The 18,153-nt window shown below is 35.1% G+C and overlaps 1 protein-coding gene and 2 pseudogenes across 1 annotated transcript; 2 read left to right on the top strand and 1 right to left on the bottom strand.

Annotated features, from left to right (window-relative positions):
- The first annotated feature begins 89 nt into the window (after positions 1–89).
- Positions 90–482, top strand: LOC120206794. The gene has a single exon (XM_039206380.1). It carries the CDS (start codon positions 90–92, stop codon positions 480–482), a length of 393 nt encoding a protein of 130 aa, XP_039062311.1.
- A 385-nt stretch (positions 483–867) lies between these two features.
- LOC120206843 lies at positions 868–7,467 on the bottom strand (annotated as a pseudogene).
- Positions 7,468–12,514: 5,047 nt separating this feature from the next.
- On the top strand, positions 12,515–18,009 carry LOC120206844 (annotated as a pseudogene).
- Positions 18,010–18,153: the final 144 nt, after the last annotated feature.

The raw sequence follows: 18,153 nt of genomic DNA, 5'->3' as shown, positions 1-18,153 counted from the left end.
TTTTTCCCGCATGTTGTCTATAATACACAACTCAAGCAATAATCATCAACTATTTTATTTTCTTTTCTTTTCATAAAAGAAATTCCTACATGCATTTTTCTGAAGCAGACTATGGATGTAAGAAGCACTCAAATCACCTGGAACATCAAGGTGTTTGCCCTTCGTGTCTTAGAGAGAGATTATCTCGTCTTACTTCCGTTTCACACAAAAAAGCTTCAAGGGTTGCTTTGTCACTGTATTTTTGTCCTGCTGACTCAAACTATGCCTCTCCGGCTCAACATCGAATTTTCCATAACAGAAACAGCTTCATGGGGATGTCGTCGTCTTCCACGCTGAAGGTTGGTACCAGCAATGGTTTGAAGAAGAGTAAATCGATTGCTTCTGTACCAAGAAACTTGGATGATCATGAGGAGGCTAGAATTGGGAAAAGTAAAAAAGGGTTTTTGTCTAAGTGGATACATTTACCTTTCAAGGAGAAATAGGATGTCTGAGGCATTCACCAAGTATGAGACTAATGATGGGAAGAGTGAAATAGTATTCTAGGATTCGGTTTCAATAAATTTCTGCATTTTTCTCTTTCAATTGTTACATATTCATGGGATGAGAAAGAAATTTTAAGATTGAATCCTGTGTTTCTTGTATTTTGTAAATGTTGCTTCTTTCTTTAATCTTGAAGAAGAAACCAAAACAGGTTTGGGTCTTTGAATCTACTTTTAAAAGCTGATGTCCACGCAATCCTGAAAATCTTCATCATTCGAATGGGGGTGTAGCTTTTCAGATGCCGGAACTATCTTCAAAATAGAAATGCTTTTAGATTTTGTCACATCAGAATTACACTATATATCACTTAAGAGCTGAAACGTGTTCAGTTCAAATTAATTTTTTTTTTTTTTGAAGATTCAAATTACAAAGTTAGCTTTGAATCATGGGGAATGATTTTTGCCCTATTTTATTAGTCTGAAATTTCCAGCTGCTGACTCCAATACAGCAAAAACATGTTCCCTTTACTCCTACCTCACGACTGCAATGGACCATTTGATCTGTATATTCCGTATCACAGTTTCCAAACATTTTTCTGAATGGATTAGTATCATCGTGTAGAACCCTTGATCTTGATTTCTGTGTCGTCCTCATTTTCATTCTCATCACTGTGGTCTACTGACGGCCGTTTCAATCTCTGGAATATTTCGTCCAGGGATTCAGAATCAGATGAGCGATGTGGGGAGTAGCGAGTATGCCTTCCTGATTCTGGCGTAGAGGGAGAAGCTTTCTGGCTTCAATATTTGCTTTAAAATTTTGAAAACTGGATCTCTTGACCTCCATGTTGAGGCCAATCCAGAGGGTGCCCCTCCCTTTTGGCTACCAGAATGTGAGTTGCTTGCTTCAAGAAATGAGACCTTACCAGAGGTGGTTTATTCTCCATCGGTTTTGGTTTTGACATTTCTCGACCCTGCTCTCTCATGGCAGCATACTTGTTGCTGATGACTTCTCTACTCGAGACATATTTACGGGCTTCTTCTTTCATAGGAGTTGAGGGAGATCCCTTCACACCACCAGTGGCTGAAATGGTTGCTGCCTTCATTTCTACAACAGTATGATCCTGAGCATTTCACATCAAGTTAGAAACTGACATAAACGTAGGCTCTTTCTTTTTGATAGAAACTCAACCAAAGGCTTTAGATGAAAAAGAAATAAAACATATTATAGACTAGGAACAGACACGCAATTCATAAGATCTTTGATTAGTTGCACTATAAAAAGACTATCTTTTAAGAGTGATTACATACTGCAATATTGTTACCATGCTCAATATCAGCACCATTGAAATTCCTCGCCAATGGAATTACTGTTCGCCAACCTGGTATCCTTGTTCAAGCCAAGATCGCTCTGTAAAGTGCAAAAACTTTTATTAACAGCTGGTCAAATATCTAAATAATTCTTACATGACAGTTCGTCATCTCTTTAAGGAGTCACATACACATCTAAGCTGTTGACTTGCTTTCATCATGAAATTCACAAGCGAGTGATAAACAAATAATATAAAAAATTGAACTGTTGACTATTGTAGTGTCCATCATTCCCTACAAAAATGGTGGATTGTGAGGAAAGTTAAGTCCTTAAATATTTATTTCACTATCGTAACCTTAACTCAGTAATGAAGTGTCACCATGAACAGAAAAAGCACGAGTGCACGACCACTAACTAGAATAAATAAGTCATATCATGCAATGCCCAATACACTTTTAAACTGTGCATTTCAGACAAGAGTATTTTATAGTGATTAATATTTAGTAGAATGAAGATTGGTATCCTTACCCTTTTCCAGAATAATTAATCCTGAGGGATTGAATCCATCCACATCATCTGCCTCAGTTTGAAGTCTAAGTCTCTTCCAGTTCCCAAAGAAACCAACTACACGATCAAAGAAATTGCCAGCGACTACAAGGTGTAAACAACCATGATAAGTGGATAAATGTTGTTGAACCCTTCTCCAAAGAAAGGTACAGCATCATCAACGTTCCCCATTCGCTGCAATGAGAAGTTTAAAGATTACAATTCAAAAACCATACAGGGGAAGAAAAATATTAGCACAGATGCCTAGTTTGATAACACAGCAAAGTTAAAAATGGACCAAATATGATACAGGGCAATATGTTGTTTGTGAAATTTGGGGACTGGAGGTCAAGACAAGTTTCAGATCAGACAAACTACCAAGCAGGGATGGACTGAAGGGGGGAGGGTGGGGGCAGTCACCCCTGAAAATTTAAAATTACCATATATTTTAGATTTTTCTATTGAAAATCTGTTCTCCTCCCCCCCGGGGAATTTTATAAGTTCGTCCCCTCCTAAAATTTTAGAAGTCGCTCCCTTAGCATAAAAATACTAATGTTATGTCTAAGCATCCTGATTCTTTAAGAAAATCCAAAGTTCACCAAATAAGTGTCCACTCAAGAAGTTATCACTGAAAGCCAAAGCAGCTTTCTTCCTTTCTTGGAATGGAAATGAGGCAATAAGCCAGCTACAAGGCTAAAGCAGCTTCTTTCCATTTTTTGGTGGCTAATAGTGACAAACCAGATTAGAAAATCAAACTAGACACACTAACACTAGCATTTCACCTTACAAACCAAAACTGTAACATTTTGAAACAAATGAAGTTTTTTTTTTTTTTTGGCGTATGGCTAATGGTAACAGACAGACACTAAACCAGCACCACGTACACGTACTAACAGTATTATCTTCCCCCTCTAAACCAAAAAGGCTCAAACATTTTGAAACAGATTAAGAAGAATTGCTGCATTATTCCAATCACTTTGTCCATTACAAATGATATGTGAGATGCCAATCTAGTAATTGACAGGCCAAGCCATGTTTATCTTTCTTGCAATTTCTATAACCACTGAAATCACTGGATGTAATGTTGAACAGCTAAATAATGAAGTAGGAGAATTACCTTTTCAAATATGGTTTTTTACCATGAAGGCTAATGAGATTGAGAAAGTTGTAAGAAATTGGGGGAGCATATCGAGCAACCATCCTAGTAAACATGTTATCAGTTTTGATTACCAACACAAAATTAAACAAATTAATTAATTAAAAGGGAAAAAGGAAAGCCAAAAACAATAGATTTCCTAGGTAAACTTACGAGCATATCAGAGCAAGCTGACTGAGCTAGTCTGCCGTGGTGTTAATGAGTAAAACATTAACATTCCAACCTTGAACAAGGAATAATATGTGCAGATGCACATATACATCAAAGGTACAAAAGCAAAGGCCTGAAGAAAAAAGCAATCAGCAGAAAAGTGGGAAAAGAAGAGGATGATCCAGAAGAGAACACATTATGGAAATATCTAACAAAAGATACAATGTCAATGGCAGAAGTTATCAGTTGCATGCAATGGTGAGGCAATTTTGAAGTGGCAACATGCACAACGCAAGAAAGAAGAGAATTGCAGATTGCCAAGTAAATTTTTTCCAAGACCAAACTCCTAGCCCAATCAAGTAATCGAATCAAGTTTACAGAATCTCTATGAAACTACAAGTTGAATCTCTTTATAGGAGAAAAATGCAAAACTTTCACCTGTACAAGCACCTCCTCCTCCTTTACTGAATTTATAAGGATAGAGAAAAGAGACAGGTCAACTCCTCTCGGTAAAAGAGTAGCCTCAGCTAAAAGAATTGCTGCAGACATGATGCCGAGTATAACAGCCAAAATTTTCTTTAGTTGTTTCCTTAGGATGCATCGCCAAATAAATTCTGAAAAAAGAATTATCATTTGTGTTAAAACCAATTATAATACAACTTTTACTGGTGGATAGAAAAGGATTATATACATCCCTTAAGGACCCTGCACACATCCAAGAACCATAAAAATCACTGCTTTCTTTCAAAATACATTACTTATGAAATGAATATGACACATCCTTATAAACCAGAAAAAAACCAAGGAGATAATTAAGAGTGTTGATTTCAATTGATGACTCCAACAAATTTCTCAGAGAAATTGGAAGAAGTAAGAGAACAAAAGTTCTAGGGTCTCCCCAGAACTAAACATAAGCAAAGCATCATGAAGCAAGGAAAATACTGATTGTGCAACAAAAAATCAATAGAGGTCTACATACCTATTGTATCTAAGAGTTCCTGTCTTCCCAGAGCGACCAGGTCTGAAACTTGATACATATTTCCTGAAATGACATCAAATATGAACATTAATGATTGAGGAAAAGCAACTAGAATGTCATAAAACTAGAATAGACAGAAGAAAACAAGGTTAGAAGAAAACCATCCAGTTGAACTACGACGTTCGTAATTTTTTATTGTATCTTCAAGCTGAAGCCTCTGAGACATAGGTCATATACTCACTGCAAAGCCAACCATGTTCAGATATAAAGAAGCAAAAGTTTCAAATACAAAGCCAGAATCAAAGTTTAAATGCACTCAATTCAAATCTAGGAATGAGTTAACCCACAGGACATCTTTAAAATTATTACAAAAGCAAAGCATTAAAATAACAATTTCCAGAACACATAAAACAGTTTGAAGATGGTATATAACTTGGATTAAGTGAATAATATGGGTTAATAACAAATTAAAAGTGTAAATCGGCAACCAGTTTACCTTTTGTAACGATAATATTCTTCTCGAGCTAGCCTAAGATGACGCCTAAGTGTTGCCATTGTTTTCTCATCTGAATCATAGTCCATATCATTTTCTCCCAACTTACCACCTTGTGGCTTAAAGGACGGGTCTTCCCTAAGCTGGAGAATAAATGTAGCATATAAAGTCATGCACTATTCCCTACAAAAGATCCTTGTTCACAGAAAAGCTTGCAAATAAACACAGAAAATACCATTTGAGCCAACATATTATCAATGACATCCATGTATGGTCTCAAAGGATCACGCTTGGACATCTGGTTGGATGTTGCTTGGGCAACCTGATAAAGCAAATAAATAGTTAGACAAAACAATCCATTATGACTAACAAAAATAGCAGAATAAAGTTTAGCCAAGGAGGAAAAACGTGTGATATAGAAATTGCTAATAGCGTATGGAAACTCCAAAGCGTTTCACTTGCAAAAATGTAAAATGAACAAATATGTGCGTGCTCATGCCTACATGCACACATGTTACTAAGAATTAATGACAGAGACGTCTTCACATGCATGCATATGAGTATCTGCTAAAACCATTCATTATTCTACTAGGGATAGCATATCCATGTATAACAATACGTGTAATGGATCATTTGAATGAAAGTTGGTATGAAAATGAAAAACAATTATAAAATTTAATGGGGATAGCAAATACCACAATAGCATTTGAAAGCTCCTGATGAGCTTCATCAAGCTTCATAGCCATTTTGGCAACTTTATGCGAGAGAACTTTTTGGCGGATGGTCCAATCTGCATTTTTCCAAAGGGTCTTTGGAATTTCACTCAAGCCAAATCCAAGAAGAAATGCTCCCGTAACTAGCCCAAACGTATTGGACAAGGCCATAGCTAAGCCAAGGATACCACCACTCCTGTCAAGATAAAGTTATCAAGTAACAATTTATAAGAACAATGTGTCAGCTGGCATACAAGGAAAATCTTTTCTGCCCATTTTTCTATATTTTGTAGAACCCATCAGTTGAAAAGCATTTGCATGTAACATATCTGATCTATAAAAGAAAATTCAGAACATATGCGTAAGAGAAAATGTAAGAACTTGAAACAACTTCCAATATAATCCTAATCTTTATAAGACAACCAAGATCATATCAGATAGAATATCATAAAACCGAAGAAAATCAGGCAATTTATAAAGAAAGAATAATGTACCAGTTCCTGTTCATTGTGATGAGGAGAATAAGTCCCACAAGGCCAATAAAACCCACGACTGAATAGAAGATTAAGTTGACATGCACACTAGTCTTCAATCTTTCAGTCACGGAGAAGTCTCCAGCATCTTCAAAACCCTGAATAAGGGGCACCACAGCCCTGCTTAGAGATAACATAATCAATTATACAAGGAAATGCACAACAATCTAGAAAACCAAATGCAAGAATTATCTCTACTTGCAACAAAACCATCCGGCAACAATAACACAGTGGACAATTCAACGAAAGGTATAAGTACAACCTTAAGTCATTCATTTCAAACCCACCTGAAGAGCTGACAGCAAAGTAACAGGAATATGGATACAGACTTGCAATCAGGGGGTGAAGAAAAGGTACATCTAAGAAATATATACATCCCAAAGGAGAATTTCAAATTTAAGAAAATTTAACCAAATGTGATACTAAAGAAATTAATTTAGAAAACAGCACATTTGCATATCAAACAGAATTTCAGATCCAAAAATTCTCATAAATTAACGAACTGTAAATAAACTAGAAAGAAATTCGATCGAGGTAAAAACACGTACCAGGTAAGGAGAAAGGTACCCCAATAAGACCAGCTCCAAAAGAACGAAATTCCTCCATTTTCATTAGCATTTTCCGGCTTCGATATCGTCTGACAAAATTTAACAGCAAAATTTCAATTTCTGGTAGCCCTATCTTATCAAAAGAAAAAAACGATCGATTAAATAAACCAAAATTTCGAAAGGAATTATTTATATAAAGAAAAATGATTTACCGTCCAAATATCGGCGGGCACAAGAATGATGATGGAGAGAGAACAGAACCAAGCATATCCGACGGTGAAGAGGACATAACGAGGGACATCGGGGCCAGCGAAGTACCTCAAGGTGAAACAACCATGCCTAGGGTTAAAGGCAACGAGATCAGGTAAAATACCCACATCTCTCCTTGCCTTTAAACTCCAATTTTAGAGGATCTGGGTCAGTGATCGATGAGGATGTAGAAATATTGGAATTGGTTTGGCGTTTGTATGGAAAGAGGGAAATGGAGGAAGAAAGACCCAAACTCGAAGAAAGAGCTAACACTAAAACACCCAAATGGGAAAGAAGAAAAGATGATTCTTCATTTTTTAAGCTGTTGATTCAAAGTCATATTGTTGTAACGCTTAAGCAACTCCATAACAGATCCATTCCATTCTCATTAGTATTTTATTGGGTAAACTATACGAATGGTCCTTATGTTTTTAATCTGACTAATTTTGGTTACCTATTTTTTTAAAAAATTATTCGTTGTCTCCAGTTTAGTTTAGTTTTACTTGACCATTAAAAAATTAAAGAAAGAATTCATGTGCATCTTCGCTAATAAAGAAAAGCAGGTGTATCTTCTTCTTCTTCTTTCATTTTATCTCCTTCACTACTTCCATGAATGAACCTTTTACAGCTCTCTGAGACTCTGACCATTATCTCTTTATTACCTGCAGGTACAAGGCGTAGTACCTGTAAAACCAACTCCATAAATTGATTGCAGTTACTGGCTACATCGAAACTGCAAGTCAAACTAGAAATAAAGATAGAACATACAAAATTTAATGTTAAATATCTGTTGGTAGCACTGCTGACTAAATAGAAAGGGGAAGAAAAGCAATGGAAACTTTTGTATATATAGCCAAAATGTTCATAGATTACCAATTTTCAGGGCCACATAACTAGAAAGATAACATAAATTTTGAGAGCGTTCATGGACATCGATGGCCATTGATGGCCATGGACAAATTACTTTAAGGTCTGTATGTCTTTTTCATCATGTTTTCTCATTTGGGTATGTCTTGGTTTCATTGAATGTTAACAATGAGTTTTATTTGCTATTTCATCAAATATATGTGGTACCCCCCAAAGGTTTCTTCCATTGATTTATTATAAAAAATATGGAAATGTATATTTTTTTCTTCTTTACGTTGTTCACTTTATGGGATTTTCTGCATATGCCATACGTGATGAACATTCATTTTTTATTATTTTCCTTTGTAAAGTTTCCCATGTTCATCATTTATTTTTCTTTGTTTTGTAAATAATGCGTCTATATATATAGTGATGATGATGTTCATTCTTTTCCTTACACACATGATGAACCAAGCACGGATCCTGATTTCTCTGGTTTTTTATTTGGATTATTGATTTGCTATGGCCTTTGATATCTTCCAGCTTGAACGCCATCTATTCGGGTGACAGGCCGGAGAATATGCGGTGGTTCAAACAAGACACAGAAGATAAGATGTTATGATTTCACCAGATGGATCAGCTCCACTTATCTCTCTCTCTTTGTATGGTTCATTTGTTTCGGTTTTCCGAGCTCTTTACCACTCTTTGTTTCTTATTATATTGAAGAATGCGTCGATGTTGGGGAGGAGAAACAAGATGGATCGTCTCCTAAAGGAGTTAAAGAAGCATGCGCTTGGAATCCAACTAAACTATTCCTGATGCGAGCCTGAAGGCGAAAACTAGTTCTGTAGGTTCTGGAGCACTTGCTAACTGGAAAAAACTCTTCAAATTATGAAAAAGAAGATCGAAAGAGCGCTAAGCTTCGGTCCCCATTTTTCCTTCAACAAAGCGGTCGAAAAAGATTGACAGGTAATAAAGAGAGAATGGTCAAAGAGCTGTAAAAGGTTCTTTCATAGAAGCAGTAAAGAAGATAAAACCAAAGACGTTTTTAATGGGGCAATAGAAGCAGTGAAGAAGAAGAAATCTTAACGTCAAAGAAAATGTTGATATTCCTGTAGATTTTATGTTCAAACAATTTTAACTATTGGGGGTAAATCAACGAGATAATGCTCTCGAAGTTTTTATTTCACGAGATAATGCGGTGCTCAGATTAATTGCTCAAATGAGGTAAATTCTACAGTGATGGCCGTAGGTCGTCATGCTATCCGGGAGACCTACGACGTGGCAGCATCCAGATGAACCACCATAGGTCGCCATGCACGCCCGACGTCGTTATAGGTCGCCATGCAAGTCGATCTTTGCTATGCATGGGCCATGCACGGGGCATGTGGGAGCGGGAGCTGTGCATGGACCATGCACGTGGGGTGTAGGTCGCCATGGAGGGATAGGGTTAAAGCTTGGTATGCATGCATGAGGGATAGGGTTAAAGCTTGGTCGCGATGCCAGAGCTTGATCCATGCACAGCTCCCGCTCCCACATGCCCTGTGTATGACCCATGCATAGCAAAGACCGGTGTGCATGGCGACCTATAAGGACGTCGGGCTTGCATGGCGACCTATAAGGACGCCGGGCGTATATGGCGACCTATAAGGACGTCGGGCTTGCATGGCGACCTATAAGGACGCCGGACGTATATGGCGACCTATGGTGGTTCGTCTGGATGCTACCACGTCGTAGGTCATCACTGTAGAATTTACCCAATTTGAGCAATTAATCTGAGCACTGCATTATCTCGTGAAATAAAAACTTCGAGAGTATTATCTCGTTGATTTTGCCAACTATAGGGTGTGTTATTAAATAATTAAAAAATTAAATAAATATTAATTTATAATCATTTCATATAATTCATACAAAAATATTAAATAAATAATGACAAAAGTGGGCCTCCATAAATCAAAGCACCCTTTATTATTGTCAAAATCTTAAGGACAAAGATTAGAAAAAAAATTGTCAATCTTTGAATAATCAAAACCATAATTTCCAATTTCCCATCAATTGTGACGAACAGAGAAAAAGAAAAATAATTATTTTGTGAGGGTGGCAAAGCTTATAGGACACATTGTCTCCCTCTTTTTGCCATTATTAACAAAGGTCAACCCTTGGGAAAAACAGCCCTCCAATAATGGTTATACATCGGATCCACTCTCTCTTTTTCTAATATATTGTCATTCTCAACCTCTTACTTCCACCATTATTATAACAATGTGTCCCCTAATTCATCCAACTTTTTACCTAAAAGTTTGTACTACTTTGCAAAAGATTACCAATTTTGCTTTTTCATATAATTTGCTGCTCATAGCTTTAAAATATTATTTCTTTTATACAATTTTATTAATCAATGTGTTGAAACAGTGGTTAAAGTTTATTTAAATCAATTAAAAGATATTAATCATTTCATACATGAGTAAGTAAATGATGCAAAGAATTAAATCATATAAACTATAAATTTTAGAATTAAATATATGTATTCACACATCAAGTTGCTTAATAATAATAAAAAATTTCATTTCTCTAAAAAAAATTGAATTTAAAAAATAATATTTATAGGATGTTATTAATAGGTTAAGAAAATTTTGAATATATATTATATTATAATTATCTCATACTATTCAAAAAAAAAATTATTACATATGGATTGAAGGGTGCCGAGAGATGATAGCATCCTATGACAGATCCATTTGTTGGATGGGAGGGGATGTGCCCCCAAAATATTTTTGGTATAATTATTTTTTAATAACATTAGGTGATTCCATAGTAATATGTGTCTAAAAGATTTTTAATTATTGATAATGAACACTCCAACACTTTTATAGGCTCGTGCTTGAACTCGAGACCTCTAGAGATAACAACTACACTTTTAACCATGAAGACGTTTGGTTCATGCTTATAAAATTATCGGTTTAAATATTAGTCAAATAAGATCTTTGTCCCTCTTAATTTTAAATTTAAATATTAATACATCTTTGTCTCACCAAATATTTGATCTTATTTCTATCTCGTATCGCACCTATTAAAAATTTTAAATTATTATATAATTTAAGTAATTTTTATATTTTTTATTAATGATTTGATTTTATATTTATAAAAGTGACATTTTATTAAAATTTTGTGTTGGTCGTTAACTGTCAAGCGACTAGAATTCTGGATATACCATTCTTTTTCTCTTACGATGTTATTCTTTTAACTTTTTCAACATCAACATTAATGTTAATTTTGAATTTATCGTGGATCAAGTTTTTTTTCATCTTTTTTCTTTACATTTAAGTTATATTTCTTATCTAAGTAATCTTTTATTATTTGAAAATGATTAATGATTTTACTTGTTTTTATAATATGTTTTTTTTAATATATTTTATAGTACGTTTTATTTATTGATTGAATTTGACGTCGTCTCTTAAGATTTAAACGACTTTTGTTTAGTTATCTTGTTGATCTATTCGTATTTTAGACCCTTAAACATTAACAATTACTTAAGATAGGCCGTGACTCGCGATTGACTTGTGTTAATATCAGTTTGTCAACGATCACATATGTTTTTATGTTAGAGTTCGTGATTTTATCTTTCATTATTAATGATAATGTTTGTTTGTCTTTATTATCGACGGTGGTGTTTGTTTATATGTATTATTTTATATATTTTAATTTACTAAATAATTAAATTATACACTTCGATAATTTTAAAAAATTATTTGATTCACTTTATAATTTTAAGATATATTCTCTTATTTAATAAAATCAGCAGCTACCATTAGTTAATAAAGTTCTAGTTCCAAACTTGAGAGATGGAAATTTGATATAAAATATAATATAAGAATGTTACTGTACTCAGAATTTGGTGTGTTTACCCCAAAAATATATGCTGTCAATCTTGTTTGCATCTATAATCGCCAGGCAAGCAATCAGCGTTACGAGCCAAGACTGGAATATTCATCTTGAATTTCTATAATTATATGTATATAAATTCCAATAAACTATTTAATTTTCATGTGGATTAATATTCAATATTATATTATATACTTTTCAATATTATTTTGATGGCATTGTATACTCTTTATATCTATAATCCCAACTAACAAAAATAATTAATTCATTTAATACTGCTGACCTGTATCGGTAAGAAATTAAGAAACCAGATACAGCTATTTCAAATACATTATTTAAACCAACATTTGTTGAAGAAAACCAAATTAATTATTTGTTAAAGAATTACCTCCATACTAGTTAAGCAACAACCCACCATGGAGGCCGTTGATCTCTCTTACTTTTACCCATTTATCATCAGACGGTGTAAATTTTTTTTACTCAGAGAAAACAGTGTTATACTTCTTCGTCGCCAAATCACTGAAATCAGTGACTTTTAATCACTGGATTTATAAAACCTTACAAAATAAGGGGGGAATATTACGCTTACACCCATAAAAACTACAGCTCAGCTCTTGAAAGTCCACACTTTCTCCCTCTAGACCTATCTGAAACATTTCTCCATGTCCGCCGTAACCGTCGTCAAATCCCCCTAACGGAACCGCTTACGCTCTCAATTCGTCTGTTTTTCTTCTTTAAATCGAAATTAGTGTTAGTATTCGGTTCCGTACATGGCGGAGGACGACGTCGTTCCCAAGACCTTCCGAGCTCTTGTCGAGAGCGCCGACCGTAAATTCGCACGAGTTCGGGATTTCCCGTCGTACGGGCGGGCACAAGGCCAACACTATTTTCACAAGGTCTTCAAAGCCTACATGAGGTTATGGAAGTACCAGCAAGAAAACAGAGCACAGCTTGTTAAAGCTGGTTTGAACCGGTGGGAGATTGGCGAGATCGCCGGTCGGATCGGCAAGCTGTATTTCGGCCAGTACATGAGGACGAGCGAGGCTAGGTTTCTAGTCGAATCCTATGTTTTCTATGAAGCGATTTGAAGAGGAGGTATTTGAAGGGGGTGAAGTGAAGGATCTTCGAGTTCGGTTTAAGGAGTTGAGATTTTATGCCCGGTTTTTGCTGGTTTCGTTGATTTTGAACCGAACCGAGATGGTGAAAGTTGTCGTTGAAAAGCTTAGAGCTCTTGTTGATGAGTGCAAGGCCAATTTCCGGGTAAGAACGAAATTGGCTTTTTCTTTTTTCTTTGTGTGCGTGAGGGGAATTTCAAGCTGAATTTTATTTATATGTATTTGTTTGTTTTTTCTATTGTTTTGATACGGTGCTTTTCCAGTTTTCGTCTTCTCTCTTTGTCTGCCAAGGGGAATTATGAATAAATAGTGACAAAAGAATTTCAATCTCTCTTTTTGTTTTTTCAAATGAATAGTACGAATAGTACCCAGGTAAGTTCACTTAAGAAATAGAACTTACTTTTTTTTGTAAATAATCTAAAATTTGAATATATGGAGGGATCAGCCAGCTTTATTACTGTCCCTTTTCCCCTCATCTTTGTAATATCTTTTTTTGCTGTTAATTTTTGTAATATCTTTTTTTGCTGTTAATTTTTGTAATATCTTTTTTTGCTGTTAATTTTTGTAATATCTTCTTCAGTGTTTTGCTGTTAATTTTTGTAATATCTTCTTCAGTGTTTTGCAAATTAATAAAAAAGGAAAAACAGTTGGACCTTTGTCTTTGTTTTTTAAAGGTCAGTTATCCCCTATTTTAATAACCATTTAATTTATTCATTTTGATCGTAATGATTGAGCTAAAAATTAAGGATAATTATGTTCCTGGATGATTCTGCTCATGTCAAAAGTTTATTCTTGTAAACCTTAGGGCTATTTGTGAGTGTGTAAGAATTGAAATAATTTTGTTGCTTTTGTTATGATGGGTAAGATTGGAAGAAAAATCATTATTCTTTCTCATTGAGCATGTAATCAAAGTATTTGAAGTGAAAAATTTTAGAATATGTTTGTTTGAATTGATGAATGAGAACACATTGTTGAGTGCTGTGCAGTATATTAGAGGATGATTAAGTATGCTATAACAAAATTTTAGTTTTAGAGGTACATATTGTAAAGCTGTGGGCTTATTAACTCAATACAAAGTGTTAGTAGCTCCTGGTCGGTGCATATGATTCTTCTCCCCTTTTTTCAGGAAACAAACTTTAAAGAGTGGAAGCTAGTAGTGCAAGAAATTCTCTTCTTTATAAACATTGATACAACTTTTACCATTCCAAGTTCGAGGTCATTTCGTTACTGTGCTGTTCTTGACAGTCATCCAAAGTCTGCTCCATATGTAGCTCGATTCCATGCAAAGAAGATTCTAAAGTTTCAAGATGCCGTGGTGATGAGTTATCACCGGAATGAGGTGAAAGATTTATTTTTGGTCTGATTGTTTTGATTTTGAGGTCATATTCTAAACCTGCAAATTGAGATTCTTATAATCTGTTATTCTTGTCTTTTTTAGGTAAAATTTGCCGAGCTTACTCTGGATGCTTACAGAATGCTGCAGTGTTTAGAATGGGAGCCTAGTGGATCATTTTACCAGAAGCATCCTGCTGAACCAAAGGAGAATGGTGTTGCAGCTGATTATTCTGGAGCTTCTGGATTAATTGATATGAATTTGGCTGCAGACATGACTGACCCTACTCTACCTCCAAATCCTAGGAAGGCTATCCTGTATCGACCATCTGCGACACATTTGATAGCAGTGAGTTGTAAACCCTGTTGATTGAACTTGCTACTGCTATATATATATATATATATATCGTAACAGGAGATATTTAGGCTAGTGCATTTCTTTTAAGATTGTTTTAAGTGGTTTTTAGACATTTTGTTCCACTACCCTATTCCCAGGTTTCTTGTACCTTTCCGGGTTGAAGGTTAATCAACATCTAACATACTATTCTGGTAACCAAATCGAGTTAAAAAATATAAAATCAATTAATTAATTAAGATTTATGATGGCCTCTTGAGAATTGAACCACTCAGAACATGTTTGTTCACGGCTGACTGTTAGGTTCTTTTACTATTTTAGGAAGAGGTGTGAGTTCTCTGCTATGCTACAAATGGCTTCATTAAACTTTTAGTTAACTGCGTGTTTGTATTATTTATGATGGGGGACTTTGCATTTACTGTCTATCAACACCATTATATTCTTACGGATATTTGTATGGATGGAATCATCATGAGTGATGTTTAACGAATAAGTTTGGGCAGGTTATGGCAACAATTTGTGAGGAGCTGCCTCCAGAGAGTATTATTCTTGTTTATTTATCAGCCTCAGGTAATTTTGATTTTTCTCTTCCTCCAATCCGAATAATTTGAATGTTTTTCTTCTTCCTAAATTGTTGACACAGTGATAACTATGCAGGGAAGCCTGGTCATATTAATGCTTCTCAGGTAGAAACTTCAGGAGGATCTAGGCGAACAAGAAAAAGCATGCTTGCTTCTCATAATTCCCTTGAACAGAATTGCTCTGCTCCTGAATCCCATGTCAATGGTGTGAAAGAGTGTAGTGACTACTATGACAATTACTTGTGGTTAGGTCCTAAAGGAAATGGTGGTAGGTAGCTCTATCCATATCTAATGCTATATGCTATCTTTAGCTTTTATTCTGAGGATTTGTGGACCAACACTCCTGAATTTGTGCAATATGAATTTTATTTTGTTCCAATTTATCTTAGGTATGATTCTCTGGGATTTGCAGGTTCAAGTAACCTCTATCCCGGTGATATAATTCCTTTCACCCGAAGACCTCTTTTCTTGATCATTGATAGTGACAGCAGCCATGCATTCAAGGTAAGTTTTTCATAACTCGTGTATGCTTGACAGGATACGTTTAGTTTACTTACTATTTACAACAGTAGTTTCTACCAGAGTTTTCTACTGTGTTTAAAAGGTGATATGTAGTATTCTTCTGTTTTGTATTTGAAAGAATTTTTTCATATTCTTTAGTTTTAGAAAGTTTAAACCTTAAATCACTTGTATTCCTCTACCTTCAATGTGATTACATATGGCATTCACAATATGGAGTTGGATTGAAAAGATGAAAACATAATGTGAATATTTTGAGAGTATATATAAAACCTCCAGACTGGTATTTGATAGTACTGCAACTTGCAAATAAAGTTAAATTCATCATAATGCTTTTTGCGGATGGAAATGATGGATAGTCAATTAAGAGAAGGAAAATGAATCTTACTGTGGTTATAATGAAAAGGAGGGAAAATGGAATTTGAAGGTTTTAAAGTCATATTCAGTGATCTGTGGCCATGAGCTAAATTGTTCTTGCTGCAACATGCAAGTAAAGTACTTTCTATTGCAATTCCTTTAAAGATGAAAATGATGGACAATAACTGAACAGAAGACATTAATTGTACCCTTTGCTTGAAATGTCGATTGATAGGCTTTGTTTTCCTCTTTCAAGATTTAATGTATCTTTATGAGCAGGTGAACCTACTATCTAAAATTTACGACAGTTTTAGAATTAACTGCTTGGAACATGTTTGTTTACTGCTAGGTGTTATTACTATTTTCAGAAGAGGTGTGGGGTCTGCTAAATTGCTAATAAGCTTCATTGAACTTGTCTTAAACTGTATTTGTACGATCTGAAATTGGAGATCTCATTTTGTTGTAATCTTTGTTATTGTTTATCTATGTGGTTCCTTACACTATAAATTACTTGAGTTTCAGGTCTTGCATGGTGCAGAAAGGGGAGAAAAAGCTGCCCTACTGCTTTCGCCATTGAAGCCATTTTTCAAGGACCCATCCGCTGCTGATATTAGTCAGAATGGAAGTCAGTTTACCTTTTTCTTGACTGCTCCTCTACAAGCATTTTGCCAAATGGTCGGATTCTCCTTGTCTGATAGTGACATGGTAAAATTTCAAATTATTTGAGATCGTTAATCCTACATTCTCTCTGCTCCAGTGGGTCTTACTTTTCCTTCCTTTTCTGCTTTTAGGAGGTTCTAGACGTTGCCGAAAGCATACTATCTACTGCTTTCTCCAAGTGGGAAGTAATTCTTTGCAAATCACCTAGCCTGGATCTGGTTTGGGCGCAGGTTTTATCTGATCCATTTTTAAGGCGGATTATTGTTAGGTATTTTATCTTTAATCTTTTATCTGATTGGCTTTTTACTCTAGCTTTTGCTGTTGTAAATATAATTAAGTTTTTCTTAGTTTAATGGAGGCATTCTGAGACCAAAAAAAGTACTGAATGACATGACTTTTTCTTGCAACTTTTATTCAGATTCATATTCTGTCGAGCCGTGCTCTCTGCCATCTCCCAGGAAGAAGGGAGTGAGCAATTTCTGCCTCTTTGCCTACCACAACTTCCTAATTCCCTGTCTCCAAAGGCTGATGCTGTGCAGTCTTCCGTCATCCAGCTTGCAGATCACCTGAAAGTTTCCCACTGCTTTCACTTTGCCGATACATAAGTAGGACCTTATATGTTGATGGAATCTGCAGCATAACATTGTTGCATCCAATACATATCTCGTAGAGTTTCGACACAAGTCGGACTTTCAGGGCCCTCAAGGGTATATGATTGCTTAAAACCCAAAGCATTGTCAAGGGTATTTGATTGAGCATGCTACATGACATTGCTGGTGTGTGTACCGAATCTTCTGGTTTGGTACCAAGTTGAGATGGGTGCTTGATAACATGCAAGGTGCATTTGAACATAGTTTGGGTAAAGGTTTTAGGAGCCCGTTGATGTATCTAATAGGTAATTTCTGTGGGAGTATTGCATTTTAGTCTTGGGATTATTAATGTTATGTTTTTTTTTTCTTTTTCGTTCCTTTTTCTGTAAAAAGAAAAGTGAGGTAGGTCAGTGGGATTAATTCTTTTTCTTCTTCTTGTTCCCCCCCCCCCATTGATGGGTTTGATTTACATGTAGTCTTTAAAAAAGGTAAAGGGGTAGAAGGTTAATTGAATATGATTGGTATTTGAGGAATCATTTCAATACATGTATTACTTTTTCCTTTTATATATTTGGACTTCTGTTTTTCCTCTTTCACATTCAAACCAAATGAAATCTAAAGCAATTGTGTTCTTATCTTTGTAAATAACACTATAGACGGGTAACTTTGAATTTTTTTTGTATAATATATGAAGTATTTATAATTTTTAAATGTAGGCTCAAAATTTAAAATTCTCATATATTTTAGATAGTTTTTTTATA

This window comes from Hibiscus syriacus, unplaced genomic scaffold (assembly GCF_006381635.1).
Source record: "Hibiscus syriacus cultivar Baekdansim isolate YM2019G1 unplaced genomic scaffold, ASM638163v2 tig00014064_pilon, whole genome shotgun sequence".
Classification (NCBI taxonomy): domain Eukaryota; kingdom Viridiplantae; phylum Streptophyta; class Magnoliopsida; order Malvales; family Malvaceae; genus Hibiscus; species Hibiscus syriacus.
Note: the sequence above shows the minus strand (reverse complement) of the source record. Positions and strands in the feature narration are given on the sequence as shown.